The sequence below is a fragment of the Lepisosteus platostomus genome, chromosome 12, assembly GCF_059453375.1.
Source record: "Lepisosteus platostomus isolate fLepPlt1 chromosome 12, fLepPlt1.hap1, whole genome shotgun sequence".
NCBI classification, from domain to species: Eukaryota; Metazoa; Chordata; class Actinopteri; order Semionotiformes; family Lepisosteidae; genus Lepisosteus; species Lepisosteus platostomus.
In genome coordinates this window covers 32,209,155-32,236,999 of record NC_142622.1, presented here as the reverse complement: position 1 = coordinate 32,236,999, position 27,845 = coordinate 32,209,155, and the positions used below count along the sequence as shown (strand labels likewise).

The window sequence follows — 27,845 nt, the reverse complement described above, 5'->3', positions numbered from 1 at the left end:
CTTTCTTTAATGCTGTTGCAAGGACTTATTCAGTTTTCATTTTATTTAAAATGTACAATAAAATAAAAGGAAAATAATAATCAAATGAAATAAATCGATATGTTTTTAAAGAACTACAATTTAATCCAAGGATCTTATAAAGCCTTGAACATGTCCGTGGTTTATTAGTCATGTGAAGTGAAAGTCATCAAATTCAGCAAAATGTCCCCTTGAGCTAGAGGCTATATGGATATCATTTTCAGTAATTTGTCTGATAGATTGGTGAAAAACTAATCATGTCCTGAAATGTGAAGTAAATTAAAACAACCTGGTTATTTCCATTACACTGGTTTTAAAACAATAACACTGTAACACAGACTGAAAAATCAAAGAAAATTCATACCTTGTAGTTTTAACATACTGTATAATTTACATTTCCGGTTAGGCAGGATAACATATTTTCAGATTTCTTAAGAAGTGTTTTCAGATTTCTAAAAATGAAACACAAAGGAAGTTGACCACTGGCCAAACTAACACAGTTAAGGTTTCTACTGTAGAATACAAAATTATTCTTAAAATTAAATTTTGACTAAAATATATTGTGTGACTTTTCAGACACATGTCACAAGTCTAAAAACACTGGTATTTAATCAAAGAATAGAGAGCTGAAATGTAAATGGTCAATTTAAACCTACTGGTTTATTAGTAAAAGAGGAGCCCACCATGTACACAGAACTCTGATTCTAATCAGGTTAGCTTTACATTTATAACATGCCACTGGTGGACTACAGTATATCTCATTGCATTATTTTTTAGTCAGCAGTATTGCTTAAAGTTTGAAGAATGTATATTCCATGCATATTCTATGTGAAGGATGGATTGTGCTCTATTTTATTAAGTGTTGATTTCCCTGTTGTCTCCTTGTGCAAGAAATGGGACAGACTTTGAGAAAGTTTGCTACTTCCGCCTGAAAAGGAGCATGATCATCTATAAACTGATCTTTTCTGAATATGAAGTAGCAGTGGAAATCCAGGTTACATAACAAAATTTGCTATGGTGATTAATGATGTGTTAGTAATTATTTTGGAAATCCTTAACTAGCCAATAATGCCTGTAGGGGCAGTTCATACTTCCTGGTCCACAGAGCATTATCTGCTAATTATGTATGATGACATCTGGCTGATTAGCACAGTTTTTATTTACAAAGAGAAAAAATTAAACCCATACTTCTTTTGGAGTTTGTGGCATTTTATGCTCAACATTAATTGCACAGATGTAAGACTAGGACTTTGTTAGCATTTCAAACACAGACTAATATATGCTTTTTGTTGTGTGTTAAATTAGCATGCCATACACAATAATCAGTACAGCTATGGAAAGACTATGACTAAAATATAACCTGTTATCTCCTTATCCTATAATATAGAACCAAAAACAGCAAAAATATTAGTATAGTTATAGCTGCATATTTGTTTGTTTTGATTGATTTGAAAGTAGTAGATTTTAGTTGTGGATTGGGCTTGAAGGTAAAATGAAGGACTTCATTAAATTAATCCTGCATTATGTTGAAATTTACCAACTATAATGACCCTCTGTGATTGAATACAATAAACTTCAGAACATTGTTCTTCTTGCACTGTGTTCTAAAAATGCAAATATAAACTCAATTGTTTTGTTCTGTTACTTTGTTTAATTTCAGTGATGTATGATGTGTACAGTATGAAAGGATAACTTCACAGAAAGCATAACTTCCTTTTCTGTAGAGTGTTATCTCTAAAAATACTTATACCTAGTTTTACTGCATTTTAAAGCAATTATTTGTAAGCATTGTTGATACAATTTACTAGTATATATCAATAATATGGATTTTAAAGGATCAACATTTTAATTTTGAGAATCCTGAAGAGACCTGAGTATTGTGTGTAGGGTGTATGTAAATATTGGTACACAAAAATGCTACACAACGAATCAACAGGGTTATAACATGCTGTATATATATACAGTACAGTATAATGTGAATACACTACTGTAAGCACATCAAAGTTTATGTCCATACAAAACCAGTTCACAAGCAATATGTACATTTGTTTTAAGAATGCTAAATATTCAACAATTTGCTTCTGTTATACAGTACATCTGATTAATGCTTTGTAACAGTAGCATATTACTGTTGTACAGTAGTAATAAAACAATGTATAGGCTTAATAATTGAACATTTTTAAATAAGAATAACTAATGAAGCTATTTTCTTTCCAGTCCTATACATGGTGTGAAAAAATATTCCCTAACAATATATTAAAGTATACACAATAAAAAAAATATATATATACTGTATAGAAGTGTTGTAGTCAATGTTGTTCTTACTCTCACTGTATAACATTGTTATGGTTATGTTTTAGTTATTTAGTTACTTATGAAGAATGATGAAACTTCCAATTAACAGATGGGCCTTTGAAGCTCAGTAAATTGCTCTTTATTAAATGTGGCATAAATGCAAGGCTACTCTGCTTAAATCAGAGTGTGTTTCAAATTCCTAAAGAGAGCTGAATAGTGGGTATCTTCAGCTTCCCGATTTCTTGTGTGAACTTCTGCTGTCTCATTTCACTTACACAGCTCTTCTGAATGTCAGAACTATATGATCATTCACACTTAAAATTAACTCAAGAGTATGGGTCTTGGCTCTAGAATTCCCTGATCATAATAGAGCAGAATTGAAACGCTAACCTGAGAGCAAAAGTGTGTAACATACAGTACAGTAAATTCTCATGTGCCTTGGATTACATAATGTTTTTAATAATGTGGATTCCATAAGAGGTCTGGAAATGTCTGATATTGTGAAGAAGCATTCTATTATGTAATCACAGGATATCTATTTTCACATGCAATTTACACTGTTGTTAAGAGTTATGCTGTGAGTAACCTTTAGTCTTGTTTCTCCACTTACTGTAGGTAACACATGCCAGAATGCAGTCTTGCCTGCTTTGGTGCGAACTCCCCTGCCTGCAATGCAGCCTTCTCTGGATATGAAACCATTTCTTCCATTTCCACTGGATACAACGTCTGCAGTTAATCTTTTCCCCAACTTTAGTGCGGTGAGTGATAATGAGCCAAGTGCAGGGAAAAATAAAATTTAAAAATGAGTCATGGTTAAACAGGACCAGCAGATTATTATCAAGACAACAGTTGCTTACAGCTGAATAAGCTTCGGATTATCTCTGGAACAATTTGACAATAATCATTAAAAACAGTAATACAGAATCACACACAATGTGTTATGATAACAGAAAAGTAAGATCTATAATAATAGCACAGTGTAAATGATTTACATTCTTTCTGCCAATTCATAAGGCCTTAGGGACCTTACAGCCTTACAGTAACTGTATTCAAGGTATTACAGTTTCCTTGATGGCTTTTATTAATGTACTAAATATATACAATAAGAACTCAATCCCAATTGTATTTCCAAGACTGATGTTGAAACCTAATTTTTTGGTGAGATGCATTTAAGAAGTGCTGTGAAATGTACTTCAGTGGTTTGTTTACATATAAATAGTTTGTGCATTTCTAATACAATCTCCTTTCAATCAATTCTCTTTGATTACAGGTTTAATAAAAGTATTTTCTCCTTTAAAGCTTGATTACAATATTTGTGTTTTAATTATATGATTACACTACTTACAGTATAATGTTCTCAAAATATCTTTTTCATGTGTTCTACACATTTGATAATGACACTGGATTTTAGCATCTTTTTTCAGACATCTACACATAACTAGTCCTTTACACTTTACAAAGAACCAGGCTATGATGTTTTACACAGTATATCATGTGAATATGCTTGATATAATGTGTGCAAGTACTGAAAAAAGTTCAGATTGAATAAAGAACCATAAGCCACCTGCAATGGTAACATTCCTACTCTACATAAAACGAATACATTTGATGATAGATTTACAGAATTCAGCAAAAACAGTAGCTAATTTTTGTTTTTAAACAATCCTGTTATGCTAAAATAAAATGTTATGGACATTTTTTTTAGCTCTTATTTTTAACAATGTGATTCCATTTGTTTTTCTTCTGTCTTAGATCATATTTTCTGAGTGCGTCATTAAACATTATATTCTATATTTAAAATGTATTAAATTTACAATGCGGAACATTATATATTCTTAACCACAAAAATGTATTGCACTGTTCATTCATTTTTGTTTGGTTTGCAGTTCTATCCATCTATCAGAAAGCCACATTTCAGATAGGGGTTGCAATAATTTAAGGCCTATCCATCCCTAGAATGTACAGTAAAGTGGACAAAGCAGAACAACACAGTGGACGTAATTATATTCAGAAAAACTGACAAATATTTAGATAAATGATTGGTATGACTAAAAATAAACAATGCCAAATAATGCGATGGGTGGTTTATAATTTAGTCACATTTTATATCACTAAAAAGCTTCCCATAACTGAAAAACAATATTTAACAGTTTACCTGCTTACAGATAATGGCTTTCAATTCAGTTCAAGCTTTATTGTCCCCTATGGGTAATTTGTTTTACAGCACAGTCAAACACAACACAATGACAAAAAAACATAATCAAAAGGGAAGAGAATACAGTGTTACAGGATACAGGAGAAAAGTGTTACAGGAGAAAAGAAACAAGAGACAAGGTAGTTACTTTGCATTGTTTAAGAGTGTAATTGCAGTGGGAATGAAAGATTTCCTGAGTCTGTTGGTTTTACACCTGGGGGCACAGAGGCATCTCCCAGATGGGAGAAGTGTGAATTCGCAATGGAGGGCGTGAGACACACACTCCATGATGCTTTTGGCTTTCTTAGTCAGCCTCTCTTTGTAAAGGATGCTGATTTGATTATTCCTGATTATTTTGCCGTTTATATTCACTAATGTACCCAGCCTATTACAATTACCGGTACTTATGTTGCCAAACCAGCAAGTGAAGCAGTACAGTATGTTAAGACACTTTCAATGAATGATTTGTAGAAAAAATGTAAGAATAGTTTTATCTACCTTAAAAGTAACTGATTTTTGTAAGAAAGAAGAGTCTGTTGGCCTTTTTTATAGATGGTGTCACAACATTTGTCCCATTTTAGGTTTTTGTCAAAGACCAGTCCCAAGTACTTACAGTATAGTCATCGACAATTTCAACAGGCTGACCATCAATTGTAGTGGGTTGAGGGGTGTGGTATTTTTCCTAAAATCAATAACCAGTTCCTTTGTTTTTGAAATATTTAACTTTAGGGAGAACTGGTTGCACCAATGAGTAAAATCATTTAGAATGGGCCCATGATGGTATACTGTGTCCTTTAATAAACTGACCAGGACTGTGTCATCAGAAAAGTTAATGAGATGTCTGTCTGTGTGTTTGCTTATGCTGTCATTAGTTAATAATTAATAAAACATTTTTGCTTAAACTTATATAGTTCTTTTCTGGACACTCTACTCAAAGCACTTTGCAGGTAATGGGGACACCCTTCCACCACCACCAATGTGTAGCATTCTCCTGGATGTACATTTAACAAAATGTACAGCAGAGGGGAAAAGACACAGCCCTTTGGATATTATTATTATTAGGGATGTCTGCTAATATATTTGAATTGTTTTAAGCAGTGACTAATTTTCGTAAATATATGAGTTTTATGTGGATTTGATTATTTAATTAGATTGAAGGGGGAATTTAATTTATTAAAAAAATATTTGAGAATACCACACGTGATTAAACTATATCTCTAATAGACATGACCTGTAATATTAAACAATTTCTTTTTTAAGATTAGGCTAATTTTAACATATCTACTCAGATTCTTTTAATAAATAATTCTTTCTCTTCTCTTGATAAATCACAGGCTTTCCCCTTAAAACAACAGATGCAAATCAGTCTGTATTGTTCTGATTAATGAAAACGTCTCTCAGAGGAGCATTTTGACAGAATGGGTACTGCTGAGGAGAAAAACAAAGCACCTAATTTTAGCTGTTTTATTATTTTTCATTCTTTTTGCAGCATTGGTTAAAACAAATGTGTTGTTTTTATGTGAGTTTAAAAACCTGACCTATCTAATACCTTTTGGGTCCAGGAGGTAGCTTGCTCCTGTTTTGATGTCAGTGTCAAAGAAGACAATACAGCAGTTTGTGGTCAGTTATTAACTGGGTATGTGTTATTCTTTCAAGAAAGCAATTTGAAGTAGCATTTTCAGAAAGTTTTGGACAGTAAATTGCCCAAAGGTGTAAGCTATACTTGCATTGTTCACAGCAATCATTTTAAAGCTAATGTTTTTCTTCAGGCAAAGAAGCATGAAGAAATCGAAAATACAACAGATAAGTTCCCCATGAGAGGTTGATATTTTCTTCTAAAAAATAGAAAGTGCAAGAATGAGAAAGAATGCTAATGATTAATAATTTTGTCACAGACTTCAAAGACATACTGGATTGGAAGCTTCACTGAAAAAACACTTGCAAAACAGAGTTCTTAGGGGAATACTTTGAACAGTTAAATTTGTGTTTTATATTGTTTTAATTTATCATTTGAAGCTAAAATCAATGAGGCTTCTGTTTCTGTTAATAACCAGATTAATAGCAGTGGATTAAAAGTGTTCATTCCAAATTCTAGAATGGTCATTTGCATTACATTTAAAAATTAACACATTTACTTCTACAGTATCTTAGTTTCTTCAGGTGTTCCTCACAATTCCAATTTGGGGCTTATTTTTTAGAATCTATACATTGTCTAACTGTGGTAGTATACCTTTGCAGTAAAGTTGTTTATTTACAAATCTGAAAGGCAGGTTTTTAGTATTCATACAATAATTGGATGTCCTTAATATGTACAGTGCCTTATTGGCACCCTTGGTAAAGATGAGCAAAAAAGGCTATGAACAAATATCTCTGTTCATTAGCTTGATGTTACACTGAAAATATGAGAGAAATCTAACCTTTCAGTGAGGTGTAATAATTCGAAGAAAAATTAAATCCTTATAGAAAAATAAACATCTTTCTCAAAAACACATACTGTATTAAATGCTTACATTTAATTGAATACACACGTAATCATAATTGAATACACTGATGTAGTAGGACTAAAAGTTTAGGTGGAGCGTTGGCTCTGTGGCTAAGGAACTGTACTTGTGACTGGAAGGTTGCTGGTTCAAATCCTGTGGCTGGCAAAGGAATCCTGCTCTGTTGGGCCCCTGTTCAAGGCCCTTAACCCTAACTGCTCCAGGGGCGCTGTACAATGACGGACCCTGTGCTCTGACCCTTAGCTTCTCTCCCTGTCCGTGTCTCCATGGAGAAAAGCTAGGGTATGTGAAAAGATGAATTCCTAATGCAAGAAATTGTATAGGGCTAATAAAGAAACATTAAATTTAGACTTTTCAGAAAAAAGAAATTGCAATAAAACTAAAGATATTGTGTTTACATCAAAACGTACAGTATGTTTATAATCTTTAATGTGAAGATGTACAGTGCCCTCCAGAATTATTGGCACATTTGGTAAAGATGATCAGAAAAGTCTATGATAAATCAAATCAAAGTTTATTTATCAAATGCACAACAATAAACTTTGATTTGATTTGATTCAATATCTTTAGTTTTATTCCAATTTCTCTTTTCTGAAAAGTCTAAATTTATAGTCCTACTACATCAGTGTATTCAATTTTGATTACTTGTGTATTCAATTAAATGCAAGCATGTAAGCATTTCTTTGGAAACTATGTATTTTCCAGAGTAGCTATAAAAATCTGATTAAGAGGTTGCAAAGAATTGGTAGAAGTCTGGTTTATTGTGATACCCTTTATATTTTGTCTTTATAGAAACCTGCAGCCTTTCAGCAAGTGTAATTATTGCGACAGAAGCAAGATTATCTTATCTTTAATATAACAAAAATTAATCTATTTTTACCAGTGATATTTTTTGTACCTATAGCTATTTTCACGGCATCATACCAATACTAAGCTATTTCTTAAAACGTACAACTGTGATCCACTGGCAATGAAAACAATATTGATATATTGATACAATATACAGTATACAGTATACTTGATTTCTTGTAAAAGTACTGTATTAGTCTCCCTGCAAAGTATTCACACCTTGCATAAACATACAGTACTTATATTGTCAATGCTTAAAAATATTTTTAAAACTAGCAAACATAATACAACTTTTAACTGCACAGATCTTTATATATATACATTTATTTCTGTTTATCTCCATTAAAAATAAAACACAAGCAATGTTTGAATCTATGGCTTATTCTACATTCCCAAATTTACCCTCACAGGGCTCCCAACAGAAACAAACTTCAGGCCAAATTATCAACTCCATCTGGCAAGTCTTAAAGCTCTCCCTGACGGAGTTACATTCCAAAAACCATAGTAACCAAGATACAGAAGTAAAACAAACACAAAAGACACCATTCTAATGCTCCATAACAAGAAGGAGATACTATACAGGTTTGAACATAATCAAATCAGAAACGTTAATATCATTAAAATACCATAGTTATTCAAAACATATGTGATCAAAGAACAAGCAAACTAAAACAAAACGGCCCATAAAGCTATATTAAACAGGATGTGGTATTTATTACAAAGGATGCATAACATGAAGTTAGCTTTTAAGAAATGATGTAATAGTTGGTTCTGCAGAATGATGAACCATGAGATTTGTACAGCGCATTAAAGAAAACATTCCTCTAAGATCTAAGTCTCATTCATTCATAACTAGCTGACCTCAAGACCAACAGCCGAGAAAATTAGTTTGTATTTGTTTAACATTTAACAGATGAATTTTGCTGATATCTAAGTGAAGACATATTAATAGGCTAATATACTATATTTAGCTAGGATTAACCATAACAACTGTAGGTATACTGCAGGGAGTAAGAGTAGTTGAAAAGAGGTTGAAATATTTAATGATGTGAAAAAAGGCATTAAAAGTGCATAAATAATTATAATAGATTGAATGTACAGTATCATACAGTATACTGTATAGCTAAATACAATTATGAAATTGAGATTCTATATAACTTTGTTTTTGCTAGGAATTTGAAGATGAACAGATACCATATTTGGATTAAATGCTACCAAATTAGAATGATTGTTTCTCAGTATATAGTACCTATTTTAAGTTTTATGTTAAAAACTGTATTGATCAAGCTGGACATCAGCAAAACCAGCAATGAATATACAGTATATAATGAATAATTTACTGATTGCATAAGTACACAGTCCCATGTCAGTACTTGGCAGAAGCACCTGTGGCAGCAATTACTGCTGTCATTTTTGGGCTGGTCTCTACCAGATTTAGACAGTGGAATGGTGTAATTCTATACATTTTTCCTGAGCAAAATTGCTCAGGTTCTGACAAGTTCATTTGGGACAGCTGATAGACTGCTATTGTCAAGCCTCAACATAATCCAGTTTCTATTGAATTCAAATCAAGCCCTTGACTGAGCCACTCAAGAACATTCATGATTTCCTGCACCCAGATGTGCCACCTCTTATTTAAACATCCAATTGTAGCAAGATAGGCTGCCTTACACATAGGTTTAATAAAAACTAGGAATTGACAGCTGCCTAATAAATATAAACTACACATTTTATATTTATTGTGAAATTATTTTGCAATTATTATATGAATCCCAAATTATTTAATACTAAAATATTATTAAGATAAAACATGATTACATTATAATGATAATAAAATTAATCAATCATATCTATTTCTGTTGTGACTATTTGTTTTATGGAACACACAATAATAATAATAATAATAATAATAATAATAATAATAATAATAATAATAAACTTTATTTTATATGGCACCTTTAAAGGTGGCTTCTCAAGGTGCTTTACAGAATGACAATGACCATAAAAATATAAAAGATATGCACAATGAAAATACACATTGAGAGGAGACAGTAGATGGGGGTACTGAATACAGTAGGAGCAGAGGGATAAATAACAGAACCAGTTAAGTAAAGGCCCTTCTAAAGAAGAAGGATATTAGTCTAGATTAGAAAGAGTTTAGGGAAGGCGACTCTCTGATATCCTTAGGGATAGAGTTCCAGAACTTTGGGGCATAACAGGAGAAGTCTCTGTCACCCACAGAGTGTAGACAGGCTTGAGGGACAGTGGCAAGGTGGGCAGTAGGACAATAGTTACTCAGACAGGTACTGTACTGAGGTGCCAAGCCATGCAGAGTCTTATTGGTGAGCATGGGGATTTTGAAGTCGACACAAAACCTAACAGGAAGCCAATAAAGGGAGTTTGCAAGGTTTTTTTGGATGCTTAACTACTAAATCTTTGCAGAACAGAGCACATTTTCAAATTAGAAGGTTTAAAGTATTAGTCATGGCCAAAGTAACATTTCATGCATTTCCAGTGGATAACACTTCAATTTTTACCTCCAAGTTTCCACAACATCCTGGAATTCTGCAGTGCATTGTTCTTCTACTTTAAACCCCAAACTGCTGCTGTGAAACCAGTTAAAACGATTTGCAATTTGACTGCAAATATGCAAATATTTATGTGATTGGCTTTGTGAAAACCGTGAAAGGCTGTGATTTCTCATGCATGTTGATTGCTTTTGACCTTAACTTGTAGTATCCAGAAAATAAAAACTACATGGTGACTGAAAAATTTGAAACAAATAATCTCCAATCAATTCCTTAGATGATTAATCAGCCTAATTAATCTCTCACTTGGAAAAGCCCTAAAATACACAATATACCTTTGTATTTCAATGAGAGATGAGTTGTACATATATCTCTTTCTTTGTACAGTACATGTATAACTCTGCAGCATCTGTTTTTTATTTCCTCAACACTTGATTTATGGTAAATTGCTTTTTGTACTGTAAGTTTAATAACAGATCAACACATTCGAATGTTGTTAATTTCTTGCACATTTTGATTTTGCATCCTAATGATCACAACCTCTTTCATATTTAAAGAAAAATAAAACATGCTAAAGTCATTATGTGATTTACAGACATATTTTTGTTTAGGTTTTACTGAATATACTTATCCTCTCTTTAAATTAAATTTGAAAAATAATGGCTTAATGCTAAATTAAACAACAATGTCTGGTAGTGTTTCATTCCATACAAGTATGTTATATTGAAACAAAATCACTGTAACCTAATCAATTGTTTCGTTTAGTGTTTTACAAGAATTTAGGCTGTTAAACGTCTCAGTTACACTCAGCTAAATCTCAATCTAAGATACGCATTTTTCTCATTTCATTGTTATATTCTTTGAAAGTTTACAGGACAGCAAAACTTGTTAATGCCATATGGAATGTCCAGTGACTATGGGTCCTAGCTGAGGATGTTTATACAGTTTCATATAATAAAAACACATTTCTAAACCAATTAAGGAGTTCAGAGTGCAAAAATAAAGGAGCTGGTGCATGTAAGGATTGATCCATAATTAAAGCAATAGTAAGATTAATGTGCTGTGGGAAACAAAAAATAACACACATATAAAAGTGTGGGAAAGTGTTAATCATAATTATTTATATACTGTAATTCACATGTGCAATTTCTACAGTAAACCAGGTTGTACACACAAGCCAACAAAAGTATTTGAAGAAAAACAACAATCATACAAGAAACCAAAACAATGAAACCTAATGATGGCAAAAATACAACTGGTGGGAATTGTGCTCTCATTCTGGTCAGGATATTAAAGGTGCCATTTAAATATGTGCAGAAATAAATTGCAATAGCAAACCTGGTGTGTTTAGACCATTTTAAATGGATAAAATGTATTCTTAATATTTGAATCTTATCATAATTAATTGGAGAATGACCAGTCTAGGACACCAGTTCATTATATCAGCCATCATAATTCCCAGACTATGGCAGTATAAGACAGATAAGATAAACAATTATCATAGTTATGGAAATAATAAATTATGGAACAAACAAAGGAAATGTAGATGTTTAAAAGAATACAACTTCATCTGTGAAGCTCCCTTGGGTATACCTGGCTGCACCTGGAACTGGCTCACTTTTTTTTTTTTGATGATGTAGAGTAACTGATTATGATATCAGTAAAATGAATTGTGAAGTTTACAGAAAAGTGTATTTTATTTACTTATGTAGGTAAAAGTGCTTCCATACCTATTGGCCAATGCAACAGAGTACTTCACTTGTAAATAAACATTTAACATTTCAAACTTGCCCAGTCAATCTCCAGATGTGCTGTAAATTCAATTTTGCATTTTACAGTCTTAAGAAAAAAAAAAGATAAATAGGCAAATACTCAAAATAGCTGCTTCAAGAGTGCACTCAATAGACTAAATAGTTTCACATGAGATAGTTTAGCTCAGTGAGTCATAGAATTCATGATGTTTATTGCATCAGAGGGACACAATACATGGTGACTTTTACACCTGTGGTCATTACAAATCACTGGATAAAACCCAAGATATGTTGGTTCTTAAATAATCAAATATAAATACAATATTCTCCTTTATTTAATATCCTAAATACAAACAGCTTGACTGTAAATCAAAAATAACATTTGTATGCCATTACTTTTGTGTTCTTTAACATAATTTGGGGAAACAATAAAAAGCAATATTCTTGTTATAGAGCAAAAAGTTGGAATCCAATATGGAGTATAGCCACAACGCATAAGCTTGACTTATGAGAAAGAAGATGAAGAAAAGATGCTGTTAGGAACTGGAGTACTGCAGCACATGAACACAAACCTGGTATCAGTTCCTGAAGCCCTATAATCCTCTAAAAAGGAAAGAATAATACATAAGACAGATAATAACTTAATCTAAAGTAGGAAAGATTTCCCCCTCCAGTTGAGAATGTAAGCAGGAGGAGAAACAGGTGAACCTCCCCAGCTCTACTGGAAAGGATGGAGTGGAAAAAAAGCAAGTGGACATGAGATCTCCAGAAAATTGATTGGTCCACCAGCCAGACTGAGATCAAGCAGACTGCTGATCTGAATAAACTGCTTCAAGAGTGCACTCAGTAGACTAATGAGCTGAGTGTGAAGAGTGGAGCCCTGGAGGCTGAACATCAGCAAATGAAAAGCTTAGAACACAAGATATCTGCCTGTTAGATGTAGATGTGTTTAAATGAAGCGAATGAAGAGCTGGGGGAATCTCACAGTAATGAAAGCATCCAGGAAGAGCTGGAAAAGGCCAGGCTAAGTTATGACTTCTCTCACCAAACACCCATCTAGAGTGTCCACGACAAGCAGAAATGAAAGATAGGAGAACACACGTTGAGGGTCTTTAGTTCCAGATGAGACAGACCGTTACTGATAAGAAACAGCTGGAGTAGAGGATTCTCTCTGTAGAGGCCATGGAGGCCAGCCAGAGGGATGAAAAAGAAAAGGGGAACTAGGTTTTAATACTTGAGAATGAGATTATCCAGCGGAAAGAAGAAAAGGAATCAAATAACAAAAGATAAAAAAAAACCAAATCTATGTATGTAAAACCTTAAAGCAATCTAAAATCCCGAATCTGCTGTGTAAACAATACAAAAGTGTTGTGGCTGAAATAGGAGTGCTGAAGAACCTCAACATTCATGTGAAGATGATGTGGAAAGACAAAACAGCTGAGAGCTGGGAGCTGACTTTGGTCCAACAGCACCTGGGTAATGTTATGGAGCATAAACGGGATAAAAAAACAGCTGAAAATCAAAGAGAGATGCAGCTCAGTTAGTTACAGTTACAGCTGCATTTACTGTATGCTTCTGTTTTTCTGGCCAAACCTACTATATGTGAAACATCACATCACCCCCAGGTGTATCACAGTATATAAAATTCTAGATGTAGTAGACAGGGTCAATTCAATTCACACTCCGTATTGAAGCAGAGACATTGGTTTACAGTTGGAAAATGAAAACGAAATTTGTTTTGGACAGACAATAAAAACATTTCCTTACATGAAGCTTTGTGGGTATCTGGAACAGGTTACTCTGCCAGGTTGTTGCACTTTTAAGAAAACAGTTATTGAATTTTTTGATTCAAGTAACCACTTAATTATCAAACAGTCAAGATGGGATGAAATGACCATCTCTAGTTTGCTTAAAACTTTCTAAAGTTAACTTTTTACAGTTTTTACATTCTTGGCAACGATAGATGTCTGAAGGCTGATATAATTGAGTAAGTGGACGTTTGTAAGAAACTAAGAAAAGACACCTTGCTGAAGATCAAAAACAAGCAAATGTCAGTCAAGTGCATGACCTCTTTGGCATTTTCATTTTTAATGGTTAACAAACATTCTGACTTCTGATCAGCCATTTTGTTATGATATTTGTTGTTTGTTTCTCTCAGAATATAAATTGAGCCTGTATTATTTCCACTTACTGCAGGATATTGAGTTCTGTCAAAACAAAATGAAGAAGATCTCGCTGACCTCAAACATACACTAACAATTCTTTATGAATCCATAATAAGCTATTTACAGTGAATTATACTGATACTAGATTTTCAATGTAGATTTTACTAATTAAATCAGTTTTTTCACTGTGAATTTAATATATAATATATAAATATGAGTATTTCAGTCTTCATATTACATATTTCACATTGATATCAATGTGAAGATTTTCTTTTTCTTTATCGGAAACATTTTTTTTCTGTTGCAATTGCAGAATGAAATTTTCATACAGTATATGGTAACATTTGTCTATGGTGTTTTTTTCAGGTTAATACTGTATATGCTTTTTTCTTTCGTACTTTTCATAATGTGTTAGCAATTATGTCTCTGTCACTCTACAAGCCTTTTTATATTCTACCTTCTGCTGTTGGGTATTCATTTCAAATAATCTCCACTGCTACAATGGACATTGTGCAGAACAGTTTAAAAAAATACCAACTGTCTAAAACAGAAAGAGCCCTGGGATTAAAGGTTTGTAAATGACTGGTGATGTTCTGTCTGGTGATGTCAGCAATACATCACTATTAAGTTAATATTTAACTGTGTTAGTTTCACTATGGTGAAAGACTTATACTGTATATACAGTATTTATTTTGGACAGCAAAGATATACCAGCATGCAATTGTGGTCGTTCTTAAAGACAAAAACAGCATTTTAACTTTGGTTCTGCCAGCTCCATGGATTTAAATGGATATGGATTTGTCTGAATTATTTATTTAGGAATATTTTTTACTGTTACAGTATGTGGAGGTAGCTCTTTATTTCAAAAGGGAGATTTCATGTTTTGTTTTTGCTTATTTTAAAGCAGATGATTTTAGATTTCAAGTGTGTTTGTATTTTCAGAATTGCATGTATTATAAACTAATTTTTAACATTATAGAAGGAAGAAAAAAAAGAAAAGAAAAAGCTGCGTTATAATTAAACTGCTCTACCATTAAGCAAGTTACCTCGCCTGAATTATGTCAGTTAAACAAATCTATATAAATGAGTACAAATTTAATTACTTTAGACAAGAATGTCTGCCAAATAAATTAGTAATTAAACAATGGTGGCTAATAAGGTAACAAGACAACTTATTGAAACAAATATGACGGGGGTAGAAAATGAAATCATTTCGAACAAACAGAATAGTATTCAAGATTTATTTGATCCTAGGAGATGGTTTTCTCTGTGAAATGCCACTTAAGGGAAGTAAAGTATGTTATGTTACTTACAATGGATTGCGTAAGCATCTGGTTTCTGTCTTCTCTTCAGCTAAGTGTATGCTTTCAAGGCTCTTAATAAAAAGAATGACAGAATAGTTGTATTCACAAAGTTTAAATAAGTAAGCTTTCTTTAGACTAAAGTCAGCAGGAAAAAAAATTACCGTAAAAAATGGGAAACTCTATGGGAAATCAAGAAGTAAATTAACATTTTGAAAAGCAGTGTGGAGACATTAAAGAAATAGAGGTTAAACATAAATAGCTGTCAAATACCCAGCTGACCACATTTTGTTTGCTTATTCATTTTTCATTTTAGTATCTGTATACTGTGTCAGCACAGTGGTATGACAGGTGTCACAGCTCTTGAATTGTAGGTACAATTCCAGACTAGGAATTCCAGACAGGTTCAATTCTAGGAAAATTCTCTGTGAAGTTTACACGTACTCCCTATGTTCTTTTACATTTTATTCTGATAACCTTTTATTTTTCTTTTTGTATGTTTCAATTTAAATTCTTCCCACTTTCCAAAAACATGCTGGCTAGAATATTTGTTGTCCAGGTGAGCTTCAGGTTACTGCAATAGCAGGAAAATGATATTTTCTTATAATGTATGTATGTTTATATTACACAGAAAACAAAAGAAATCATATCTATGATTGCAATACTCAGAAAAATACTCAACCTTTAGAGAGAGATTTAATTATTTGGTGTATTATTCATTATGAGGACAATATTGGTAAACTTCTAGAAAGTAAAAAGGGAATGGCTTATGCACTAAATGAATATTTACTGCAGCTGATCTGATGTAGTTTTAAAATGATTTAAAAGAAGAAGAAGAAGTCTAGTGTATTTCAACACAGGTTGGCGTCATACTGTACCTACTGTAGATATCTCAACCACACACAGCTCTCTATTTCACAACATTTGACATCCTACTGGTCATCTGGGTTTCTGGGATCTGCTTTATATCCATTGTTGCTTTTGTATGTCTAAACTTGCACCTGCACAAAAATAAATATAAAATACCAGTGACTAATAAAACGTAATTTCAACCATTTTTACTGTCTCAGTTTTCCATTCAATAAATTGCTGTGGCAGTTTACAAAATTACTTGCATTCTCAATTTGCAATTCACCATTTTATATGAATGCCCACAGCTAGATTTGCTATCCCACTGTGCTCATAAGCTACAACATGCTTCACTGCCTAGTACTGTACATAATAAGCATGACTTTGCTAATGGATGGGAAACCTATCTTCATCATGGCTTTATCTACATAAAACTTTCAATTTCCGTTCCATGGAAATTTTAAGCATTATTATATTTTAAGGATCATTTGTAAATTATGAATAACAACATGTTCCATTGCAGTTTTTTTTTGCCCATTCAGCATCCCACTTTAATTCTATATGACAGTAACTATTTTTAAATAAACAAGTTTTAAGAAAAAAACAAAACAAGTACAGTAAGAATAAAATAAATGAAATTAGTTGCTTATGTTGTATACCAAATAATGTGACTCCCAGAACTAGTGGAGGTGTCTGGTTTGCCTACAATGTGTGCTGTCCCAATGCAAGTTTAGAATACTAGAGAAACCATTTGATCATATTTGAAACCCTCAAAGGATGTCTGTGAACTAACCATAACACCACTAAAGTTCAGAAATTCAACAATCAATATCAAGTACCACAACTGTTGATAAGAAAAAGCTTGACTTCTTCTTTAGCTATCATACAGAAATAATAAAAACAAATGGAATGGTACAAAATCTGAAACAGAAGTTAACATATGCAAGATTATGGATAGGGAAACAAAACTTCTTGTGTGTTTCAGAAATAGAAGTTCTTCTTCCTACAAGCATTCTTGAAATTTGGCTGTGGCTAAAGTCCTTATTTGTGTAATGAGCAAAGCTTTCTTACTTAATTCCGACTGTTTCTATGACAATAGGACAAACAAACGAAAATGGGCTTGTGAATTACTTTGCTTTTTAGTATAATAAACTAAACTATTTATATTTTGGTTTATAATTCATTATGAGTACAATAATTGGAAACTATTACAATGAATGGTGGATGGCTTATGTACTAAATGAATATTTCCCTCAGGTGCTCAAAAAGGAAGAAGTTAATAACATCCTTAAGGCAATGTAGGATAAAGGGTGTTTTATTAAATGAAAGTTATTAACTGAAGTTCGGGAGGGATACCAATGACAAGTCAATCTTACACAGCTGTACCTGATCACCATCATTATGAAACTACAGTAGCTACATATACTGAACTCTAACATTTACCTTTGCATTGGTCTCAAGCATCTTTAGCTACTGTGGTAAAACCCACACTGGCACATTTTCCCCCATCACCTTCTTCAGATTATTCCACTTCATGTCCACCCAAATTATTCCTGGTGAATATCTCTACCCCAATCCATATCCCTAAACTCACCATGGAGCTCCAATCAAACCCTGAGTCATTTGGTTTTTCTGTTTGTCTCTCTATACTTCCTTCATCTCCTGTTACTGGTAAAAATCTTGTTTCTGCACTTTCCAACCCTGAATCTGTGGATACACTTCTTGCAAATGAAGTCCAGTGAGGCTTTATAATAGGCCCCTTACATTCCCCTCTATTTCCAGTTTATTGCCTCAGCCCTATTGGAATTGCTATCTGGAAATATTCAGGGAAGAAATGTTTAGTAATAAATCTCTATGCTCCTTATAACTCATCCATTCCAAGCATAAATGGCTTGATTCCTAGAGAAGATTTTACTCTTTGCTATGCCACCATTGAAGCAGGTTAATAGACTGCTTTTATGTACAGACTGGGATGCTCCCAACACAGATTTAAATGAGTATACGGACATGGTTCCCAGCTATATTAAATATTGCACCGACAATTGTGCACCAGAAAATAAAATTTGGACATTTTCCAATCAGAAACCTTGGTTCAACAAGGACATTCAGAATAAAATAAATGATAGATCCGCCGCGTTTGGGGGACAAAGAGCTGTACAGGGAATCACAGTACGCATTAGAGAAAGGCATAAAATGAGCTAAAGGGAGCTACAGAATATGGCATGAATATGCGATGACACCCGGAGACTGCGGCAAGAATTACTGTCAGTCACAGGCTACAAGTGCTGCAGGCACTTGACACAAGATTGACACAAACAACACATCCCTGCCTGATGAGCTGAACCATTTCTATGCCTGCTTTGATGCTCTGAACACGGACACTGCTGAGAAGACCCCAAGTGTACAGAGTTTGTTCTGAAACTCTCGGAGCAGGATGTGCAGACAACTCTGAGTAGGATGAAAATCCGTAAGGCTGCAGGGCCTGATGGGATACCACCCTGCAGCCTCAGGATATGTGTGTCCCAGCTGACCACAGTGTCTATGGACATCTTTAACTCCTCCCTGTCACAGTCCATTGTCCCCACCTGCTTAAAAAAAAAACACCATTGTTCTACTCCCCAAAAAGACAAAAGTGACATGCCTGAAAGATTACAGTCCAGTAGCATTAACATCTGTAGCAATTACATCAGTGGAGATGAAATGCCTGGAGAAGCTGGTGTTGTCACACATTAACTCCTCCATCAGAGTCCCTGAACCCCTTGAAGTTCGTCTACCAGAACAACACATCAGTGCATGATGCTGTCGCCATAGCTCTGTATACAGTCTTGGAACAACTGGACACCAAGTACTGTATGTGAGGATGCTGTTTGTGGACTACAGTTCAGCATTCAATTCAATCATACCTAGACAACTAGTGACAAAGCTCAGGGGATTAGGACTATGCAACTCGGTCTGCAACTAGCTGCTGGACTTCCTAATCGAGAGACCACAGGTAGTGCGGATAGGTAATAAAACATCAACACCACTCACCCTGAGCAATGGTACCCCACATGGCTGCTGTCTGAATCCAAGGTTGTACTCCCTATTCACTCAGGACTGCACAGCAAGACACAGTAACAACTGCATCATTAAATTTGCGGATGACACCACTATAATAGGCCTGATCAGTGGTGATGACGAGTCCACTTACAGGGATGAAGTCGTACAGTTGCTGAGGCGGTGTCATAGCAATAACCTGGACTTGAACATGAGTAAAACAAAAGTTTTAACTAAACTAATGGTGGACTTTCAGAGACACAGGCCACACACTCACAGCCCACTCAGTATTGGTGGAACGGAAGTGGAAACAGTCACCAACTTTAGGTTTTTAGGAATTCACATTTTTAATGACCTAACCTGGACTGTGAACACAGACTTTTTCTTGAAAAAGGCTCAGTGGCACCTCTATTTCCTGAGGTGCCTCAAGCGATGGGGGATGGCAGGGCTTGTGTTGGTGAACTTCTACCGCTGCACCATAGAGAGTGTCCAATGGGATCACCGTGTGGTATGGTATGTGGTCATATAGAGATTAAACAGCTCTATGAGGACCGCTACCGTGGTAGAATTCTGGCCATCACAGAGGACAGTCAACACCCCGGGCTTAAGCTCTTCACCCCACTGCCCTCAGGCAAGAGATACAAGAGCATACAAACACTTGCCACCAGATTTTTCAATAGCTTCTACCCACAAATAGTGCAATTGTCGAGCACATTTGGCCATGCCCCTCGCACCACACCTACACCATCTACCTCATTGTAATTTTATTTATTGCACATCTGCAGTCATTGTTTACATGTTTGCATTGCTTACATTCAAACTGTTTACTTGTACATTGTCTACTGTTTGTTTGAACTGTATATTGTCCTGATGCACTTTGTGTTTTACACTTTTTTAACAATCGAGAGACTTTCTGTAAGTAAGAATTCCATTGTACCAGTACATGTACCGGTTGCATATGGCAATAAAGTTCAAGACTGGTTAAAGTAATCAAGTAGCACTGGACATTCAGAGCTCACCTGAATCGAAAACCAGTAAGTAGGTCCGCAGACTAAAGCCTATGGGAACATCCACATTTATGTATTGAGCATGATTCACTGGTAGACAAACCATAAGTCTTTTAAATAAAAAAGTGATCCAGGGAGAAAAGGTTAGGATATAAGGAACAGAGTCATGCCACCATTTTCCTAGGCGACAGGAAGCTGGGACAGATCCAAAGCACCAGCATTTCCACACTGCAGATACCACAGATATTTTTGTAATATACTGTATGAGATTCCCCTGAAGTTGCCAAGTCTCTTAACTTGTTGTAAGGTTGCCTCATGTACTGTATGATGATGGAAGGAATAGGTGAGCGTAGCTATGAACTTTTGCCTTTATAAATTTGTTAATAGTCGTATATTGTAAATATTTTTAAAAGATGTGCCCCCCCCCCCCCCCATCTTATTTTGCCACTGCAACAAGAAACGAATTGATCTGTTGCTCAACTTTCATTTTATTCCCTTCAACAGGGGATTAGTTATTTTATATTTTTAAAACTTTATCATAGCTTTATTTTAACTTTTTCCATTTAAAACCCCATATCTTGTAACAGTTTCAACCCTTAACGCTTTTCTGTGTTTCAAATCTTCCCTCGTTCGGGTGTGTGGAGGTAAAGTAATATGATCTCCCACCCTCTACCTCTTCGGTGGGAGAGGTAGTGCCTCCCAATAGGTCATCTATTACCAACTGAATTAAGCAGTTGTGACGTTTTTTAATCTTATGATAATGCATTGTGTTCTGACTGAACAATGTTGTTTGGAGTTGTTTTGTATTTTGGTATTGTACTATTGCTCTGTTGTATTATTTCATATACAGTATGTTAGGTGTTATAAACTCTTGATGTGCCAAGTCAAATTCCCTTAGGGCAATAAAGGTTAATTCAATTCAGCAACATAATATTTTATTCTTAGGTGCATTCATTTTTATCTGTAACTTTGGTTTCAAATTTGACATAACAATTATCTTATTTATTTATTAAAATATTTTTTTATTCATAGTATATTTCTGTCAAGAAAGACAGTTTGTTTAAAGTCTTTGACATAATTAAAAATGTAATCTGTAATCTTCATGGAAAATAACTTTTTTTCATTCATATACTATACCATATTTCAACAACCTCTTGATTAATCTACTTAAAATATTTTAATGTAACCGACAATTGTTTGATTTCAGTTTGAGAGAAAAATAAATGGAAAATGGAATGGAATTCTCTCGGGTTCCTTTTTACAAGTACATTTTAATAATACAAAGGAACAAGTAATAGGTTTATTCCATGCTGAAAAAAAGAAGAAAGAGAACACAACGTTTCGGCCGTGGAGCCTTCTTCAGGTGTGCAACCTGAAGAAGGCTAACCTGAAGAAGGCTCCACGGCCGAAACGTTGTGCTCCCTTCCTTCTTTTTTTTCAGCATGGCAGCCTACACAAGCTGACGCAGCAACCCACCTGAACTACTTCATTTTAATAATATACATATACCAATCTATAATCTATCAAAAATAAATTGTCACTTTATCTTCCATCAGAAGCAGTCTAATATTTTCTAGGCTAAGTGTAAAACAGTTTTTTTTGGTTTTGATGCAGACATGTATGTTAAGAGGGTATACTTATGATATATTATACCCCTATGTTGTTGTATATTTATTTTTCTTGACAATTATGATATTAAATTAAATTTGTAACTACTAAAAAAATATTTAGGTTCAGGCTTATTATATAAGGATTGAAGTGAAACATCAGGTGTTGCAGACTGAAGCCAGCCCTTCTGTGTGTTAATAAAAAATAGATAAGGTGTAATCCCATCTGCTATTTGAGGAAATGGTACATCCTATAGTCTGGTGGATCCTAGTGTGAAAAACATTGTGCATTGATGCTATCTTTTGCTTTGCTAGAGAGGTGCTAACTGAATACCAAAGAGAAAACACATTTATAAACATTTTATTTATGCAAAAATAAAAATTAAATACATTGGTTCCTGAAATAAATGTCAGCTTTCATCCAGATGCTCCATGAGATGGGGATATTTGGCAACAAAGCTTGCTCCCTGACATCTAATATGGGTTTTTGAAGAGAAAATAATGTGTACATTTTTCAGAATGTTAATCTTGCATTTAAAATTGATATAATTTCTTTGGTTTTCTAACCACTTTCCCATCTTCCTTGACACCTGTATTCAAACATTCTTTTGTAGCAGCGTGCAGGGTGTTGTGGTAGCTCATCCCAAGATTTCAATTAAGATGTGACTATTTTATAGAAAAAGGGCTCTTGTGTGTCTCACCCTGTACAATTGCTCATTTGCCACTCTGATTGAACCCTGTAGTTGCAACATGCACTGATTCTAAACATTTCAGAAAATCCTGGTTTGCTCACTGAAAGGGTAAAATAACAACAATTGAAACAACTGAAATGCACTGTAGAGCACTAAGAGCATAAATGGCTAAACCTGCTAACTCTACACTCCATGATCACAAACGTTGTGGTATTATCCACCAAAATCCTTGTGTAGGACAGTAGGACAAATATGGGTGTAAATGTTGGGGTCCATCTGGCATGAGGAAGGTGTGATGGCAGCTGTGTTCTGTATATGTGAAGGCAGTGGTGGTTGGGAAGGTGTGCCAACAGCTGTGAATACACAACCTGGGGTGAGAGAGTGAGGTTGTGTGTGACTTTATATAAGGAATGTATATTGAGTCTCAGCAAGTGCTCTAGAGACTCAGACTATTAGTTCGAAGAGGTCTAAGAGCAAGACTAAGGCTCAGACTAATTGTATGTGGGGCTCAACCAGAAGACATCAGATAGTCCCTGGCATTATTGGGGATGATAGAGTGGAGCAGCAGGAGGGTCCATGTATATCATTAGTAAACTGGAAGCTCCAGATGAGTAGGAGAGTGGGTGGGAATGCTCCAGGTGTGGCATAAGTGAGTTGGAGACTCTGGACCTGGGGGTCTGCGAGCCGAGGATCCAAAGCTTTCTGACTATGTGGTGCAACATGTTACAATGTTACGACACACACAGTGCAAGGAAAAACAGTGTGTAAGAGTGAAAAGGTTTCAGCAGGCTGAAAGGGGCATCAATGACACGCACACGGTGGAGGCCACTTCCCCCCTGAAGTCACACTGTGTAATTCACATTTGTGTGATTGGCTCCACTCATTCTGTTGTGGTCATAAATTGGTCTCAGTTGTTTTCCTTCATAACCCCTTTTAAAGATTCAGAGCACATGTATCAACACAAGCACTACTTTTGTCCTAGAACTCCCCATTCTCACAATTTCAAATTATATGATCGTATGAAATAGCACCGGAACATCCGTCAGGAGGCATCATTTTCTTTTTTTATTGTGGAGTACAATGGGTGATTTAAGAAGATGGTACATTCAGTCTGAGTTGGTATGTCCACATGATATTACTGTCATTGATGTTTATGGCTTTATCTATGATATATTCACACCATCTCTCAGGTATTTGAGCATCTACTGTGGCTCTTTACAAATCAACCAATGAAAATAACTACTTTATTATGTCTTTTTATATACTCACACATAACTGGGGGCAGCACTGGTCAGACCACCACTTATTTCACTAATATTTTCATTTACTTTGCTACACATTCTACATTTGATACGTACTTGTTGCTTAAAATGTTCTTTTGATATTATCTGGTTTCCAATGCCTGATCTTGCACTTCTAATATTAATCCTTCTGTCTCTTCTTTGAGACAGGAGCTATGCCATAGTCGCTTCTTGCAAGAAATAGTGTATCAAGTTCTTTAAAAAATACCATGCAATGGCTTGCTCCTGTGAAGTTCTATTTTTTTCTTTTTGAATGCAGTTTAAAGCATTGCTTGGAGGATACAAAGGAAATCCCAGTCTCAGACAGCTAGTAAAATAGAACTGTATACATTACCAATGACATGATGGCGATTTTGTACTGATACCATCTCCTTGATATGTGCATGTCTGTCTTCCATTATTTCATTGATGCCCCTACAAAACCAAACTAAAGTTGGCCTAATTGGTAGATGTTTATGACTTCCAATATCCATAGTTAGAAAAGCAGGATTGTTTACTTCAGCCAGCAAGCCCACGTTTTTATAAATATTCTGTATAGTTGCCCTCTGTGGCTTGTGAGTCAGTAAAACTTTCATGTGAACGGTTCCTGGGTTGGGTACCTTTCAGAACAAGAGAACAAGTCTGTCCTGTGACCATGTTGGATGTCTGAACAAGGTGCTGTGTTTAGCCACCACCATTTAAAAAAAGAATTGTATTTTAGGGTATGCTTTATAAGCCCTTGCCCTTTGAAACAAAATAATTATTTACTGTGTGCTTCATCACCAATTCTGTAAGTAGACTTAATTACGTTTTAAGAGTTAGACTTTTAGGTTGTTCTATTAGATTAGGAAAACCTGTTTATAGTTGGGATTGCTGTGCAATTTTATTTTTCTCAATTCCACATTAGAGCAATCCCCTTGTTCAGTTCTAGGGTTTTGGAAACATTCTAGTAAGTACAGGCAAACCTACTGCACTTCTCTTATGCAGCTGCCTTGTCAAACCATGTATAGGGAACACCATCAAAAGCTTTTTTGTAACCAATCCACACCATACTTGGATTCTTGTATTCTTAGAGCTTCACTGTCATTTTATTGTAATGTAATAGCTACAGCAAACTGGCCCAGTAGGACTGATATTGAATTTAAGAACACATGGTGAATAGTTAACTATACTGTATAACTAAATAACTATTGTGAAAAGATGAGTCTTTGAGTAGATTATGTACTGTAGACAGTCAGTGCAGCTTTCTTAAAAATAACTGACTGTGGATGTGGCTTCAATAAGGATAGATTAAGGATATATGGCAACAGCTGCACAATCCTGTGTTTTACAATATGATGGTATAACTAATTCTGAAATTACTTTTTCAACAGCCAGTGTCTATTGGTCACCTGCCTGAATTTATGTTCTTTTCACATTTATGTTGATGTAATGATTGATCACCAATGCACTCTGTCCATTTAGCATTTTTACAGTATGATACAAGTTACGACATATTACTACTATAAAGTATATGTTGTTTTGACCACAACAATTTTAATTTACTTGTCCTTTGCATTTTTATAATATATGCATTGACTGACATCTTTGATGTATGAAGTTTATTATCATGTCTTGTACTGTATATTGTTTTATTTTGCAATCTCTGTTTTAGAAATACACGTGTTTAGTTTGGTATGGTTTTGAACCTCTGCTCTGTTTGTATTACAAATCCTCATCCAAAAGCAGTTTCAAAGAACAACAATTGTAGTGTGCAGCTGACATACTGTACTGTTTAGTGTCTTTGCATTCTCCCTTCCAGATTTTGTTATTAATGGTGTTATTTAGATTTTCAAAGGAGCCCTTACAGGCTGTACAGTACCATATAAATACTAAAAAACTGACAGGTCTGACAAACACAGTGTCAAATCTCTCTTCATTTTTCATAAGCATAAACATTGTCTTTTCACATTCAGACTATGTTGCTATCTGCCTTTGACTGGGATTCCCCAAGTACTGTACCTCCTCTGGTGTGCTGGCTGCCTGTGCCATTGAAGGGTTTCAGAGTAACAGTCCTCCATTTGATATGAAAAGTTGTGAAATTATGCTTTAGACACTTTTGGGGATTGCAATGTGAAGAATGTTGCAATATCACAATGGAATGTACAGGCACAGTCCTACTTGAGAACTCCATCTGGAATTAGAGTCTAGGCTTGGAAACACTTCATTTCCTTTTGTAAGAAGATTTTTATTTTTATTTTTGTACTGTACCTCATCATACCAGATATCTCAGCTGGTCCAGTGTTCACAGAGCTAAGTCTTCTTGACTATTCTACAGGTACATATAATTTGTTAATATTGCATGTACTATACTGCTGAAGTAAGGTTTCATCCGTCCGCTGCTATGTTTAAGATGTTTTAGTTTTAGTTGAAGTAATTTTATGAACAGTTTGAGATTTTGGACTGATTTATTTACTTTCAAAATTAGAAGTAAAAATTACTTTAAAAAGGTACATAATTTAAAACAACATACAGTATGTCTACATGTGCCATTTCTACATTTTGCAGCATTTACCTTTTTTTAAATACTTCCACACAATATACTTTATTTATGAAATCTGTTTTATTCTTTAAGTAGTTTGCTCTCCAATTGTTTAAGAGCTGCATAGAACCACCTTGTGAGGGAAATATGGGAGGAAATGAATTCACTCCGTTCCCTGTTGTGATACACTGCATACTTACAATTATTAATCACCTTGCCTGCCTTGAATGGATAAAGGAGAAACATCTGTTCTTTTCCATGAGATGTGTCTTTGCATTTAAGCCATTTTTAAAAGGGGAAGGGATTACACACTTTTTTTACTCAAGTAGATATAAAGAGAAATACGCTACAGCTGCATAGCTCTAAAAGGCATTCTGAGGTCAAACTACTCACCCTAGTTGTATAAGTCACTATGATGAATTCTGATAGTGTTATAAGGTCAGTAGTGTATTTACTGAACCATTTCTCCTCAGGGGAAATTGGACTCCTGTATTTCATTTAAAGAAAAAAAGTTGCATTCAGGACTTGGATTAAATAAAGCCAAGCAGGAAAAAACTATGTGGATTGAGAAGCGCACTGTGTAACATTGCTTTCATACTCATAGTCAAAACTACCAATGGATCTTACAAAGTCCTTTTCAAAAGTCATTAAACATATTCAAGTAATTACTACACTGCTTTGCAGAATAAACAGGCACCTACAGTAGGTCCTTTGGCAGAAAGTGTTTCCATTTCAAAGTATAAAAAAATTGTATTCGAAACTCAGTGAGCAGAAACGACTTAATTTCAAAATGATTTTAGAGCTTATGCAAAAGCAATTATTGTTGTTACTAACAAAACAATACATTAAAATCATGAAAAGTATCCTTGCCTGTGTTCACCGAGTTGCATTTTTTCTTGCATTGATGAAATGGATATTACATTAAATAAAATAATAGTAGATGTTGTATAATTCATAAGTCCTATGACGGATAAATTCTGACATTGATAACTATATTTTGATATAATGATACTAGCCACTTGATTACATTTTATTTCCCTTTTTTAACATCTGGCAGTGCTACTGCACATATGTTAATAAAGTATAATCAAAGTGCCAGAGTGTTTGAGCTGCCGGAACACATCTTGGGAAAGGGGAATTTAATCTCTATGGGAATCTCCACAAGTCCTGCCACAAGGATTTCCTGGTTATTGATCAAGTTTGAGTGTAATAAAAAACAGACTTTGCAATGTCATTTGGGAAACAATGGAA

At 34.5% G+C, this 27,845-nt stretch overlaps 1 protein-coding gene across 8 annotated transcripts in view; it reads left to right on the top strand.

Annotated features, from left to right (window-relative positions):
* znf385d (zinc finger protein 385D) overlaps positions 1 to 27,845 on the top strand; it is a 288,683-nt gene that overhangs the window by 209,617 nt on the left and 51,221 nt on the right. For all 8 annotated transcript variants that reach the window (XM_088601649.1, XM_088601651.1, XM_088601648.1 and 5 more), the window contains one exon: positions 2,929 to 3,071. In XM_088601649.1, the coding sequence (XP_088457775.1) occupies positions 2,929 to 3,071 (143 nt within the window). The remainder of the gene's footprint in view (positions 1 to 2,928; positions 3,072 to 27,845) is intronic.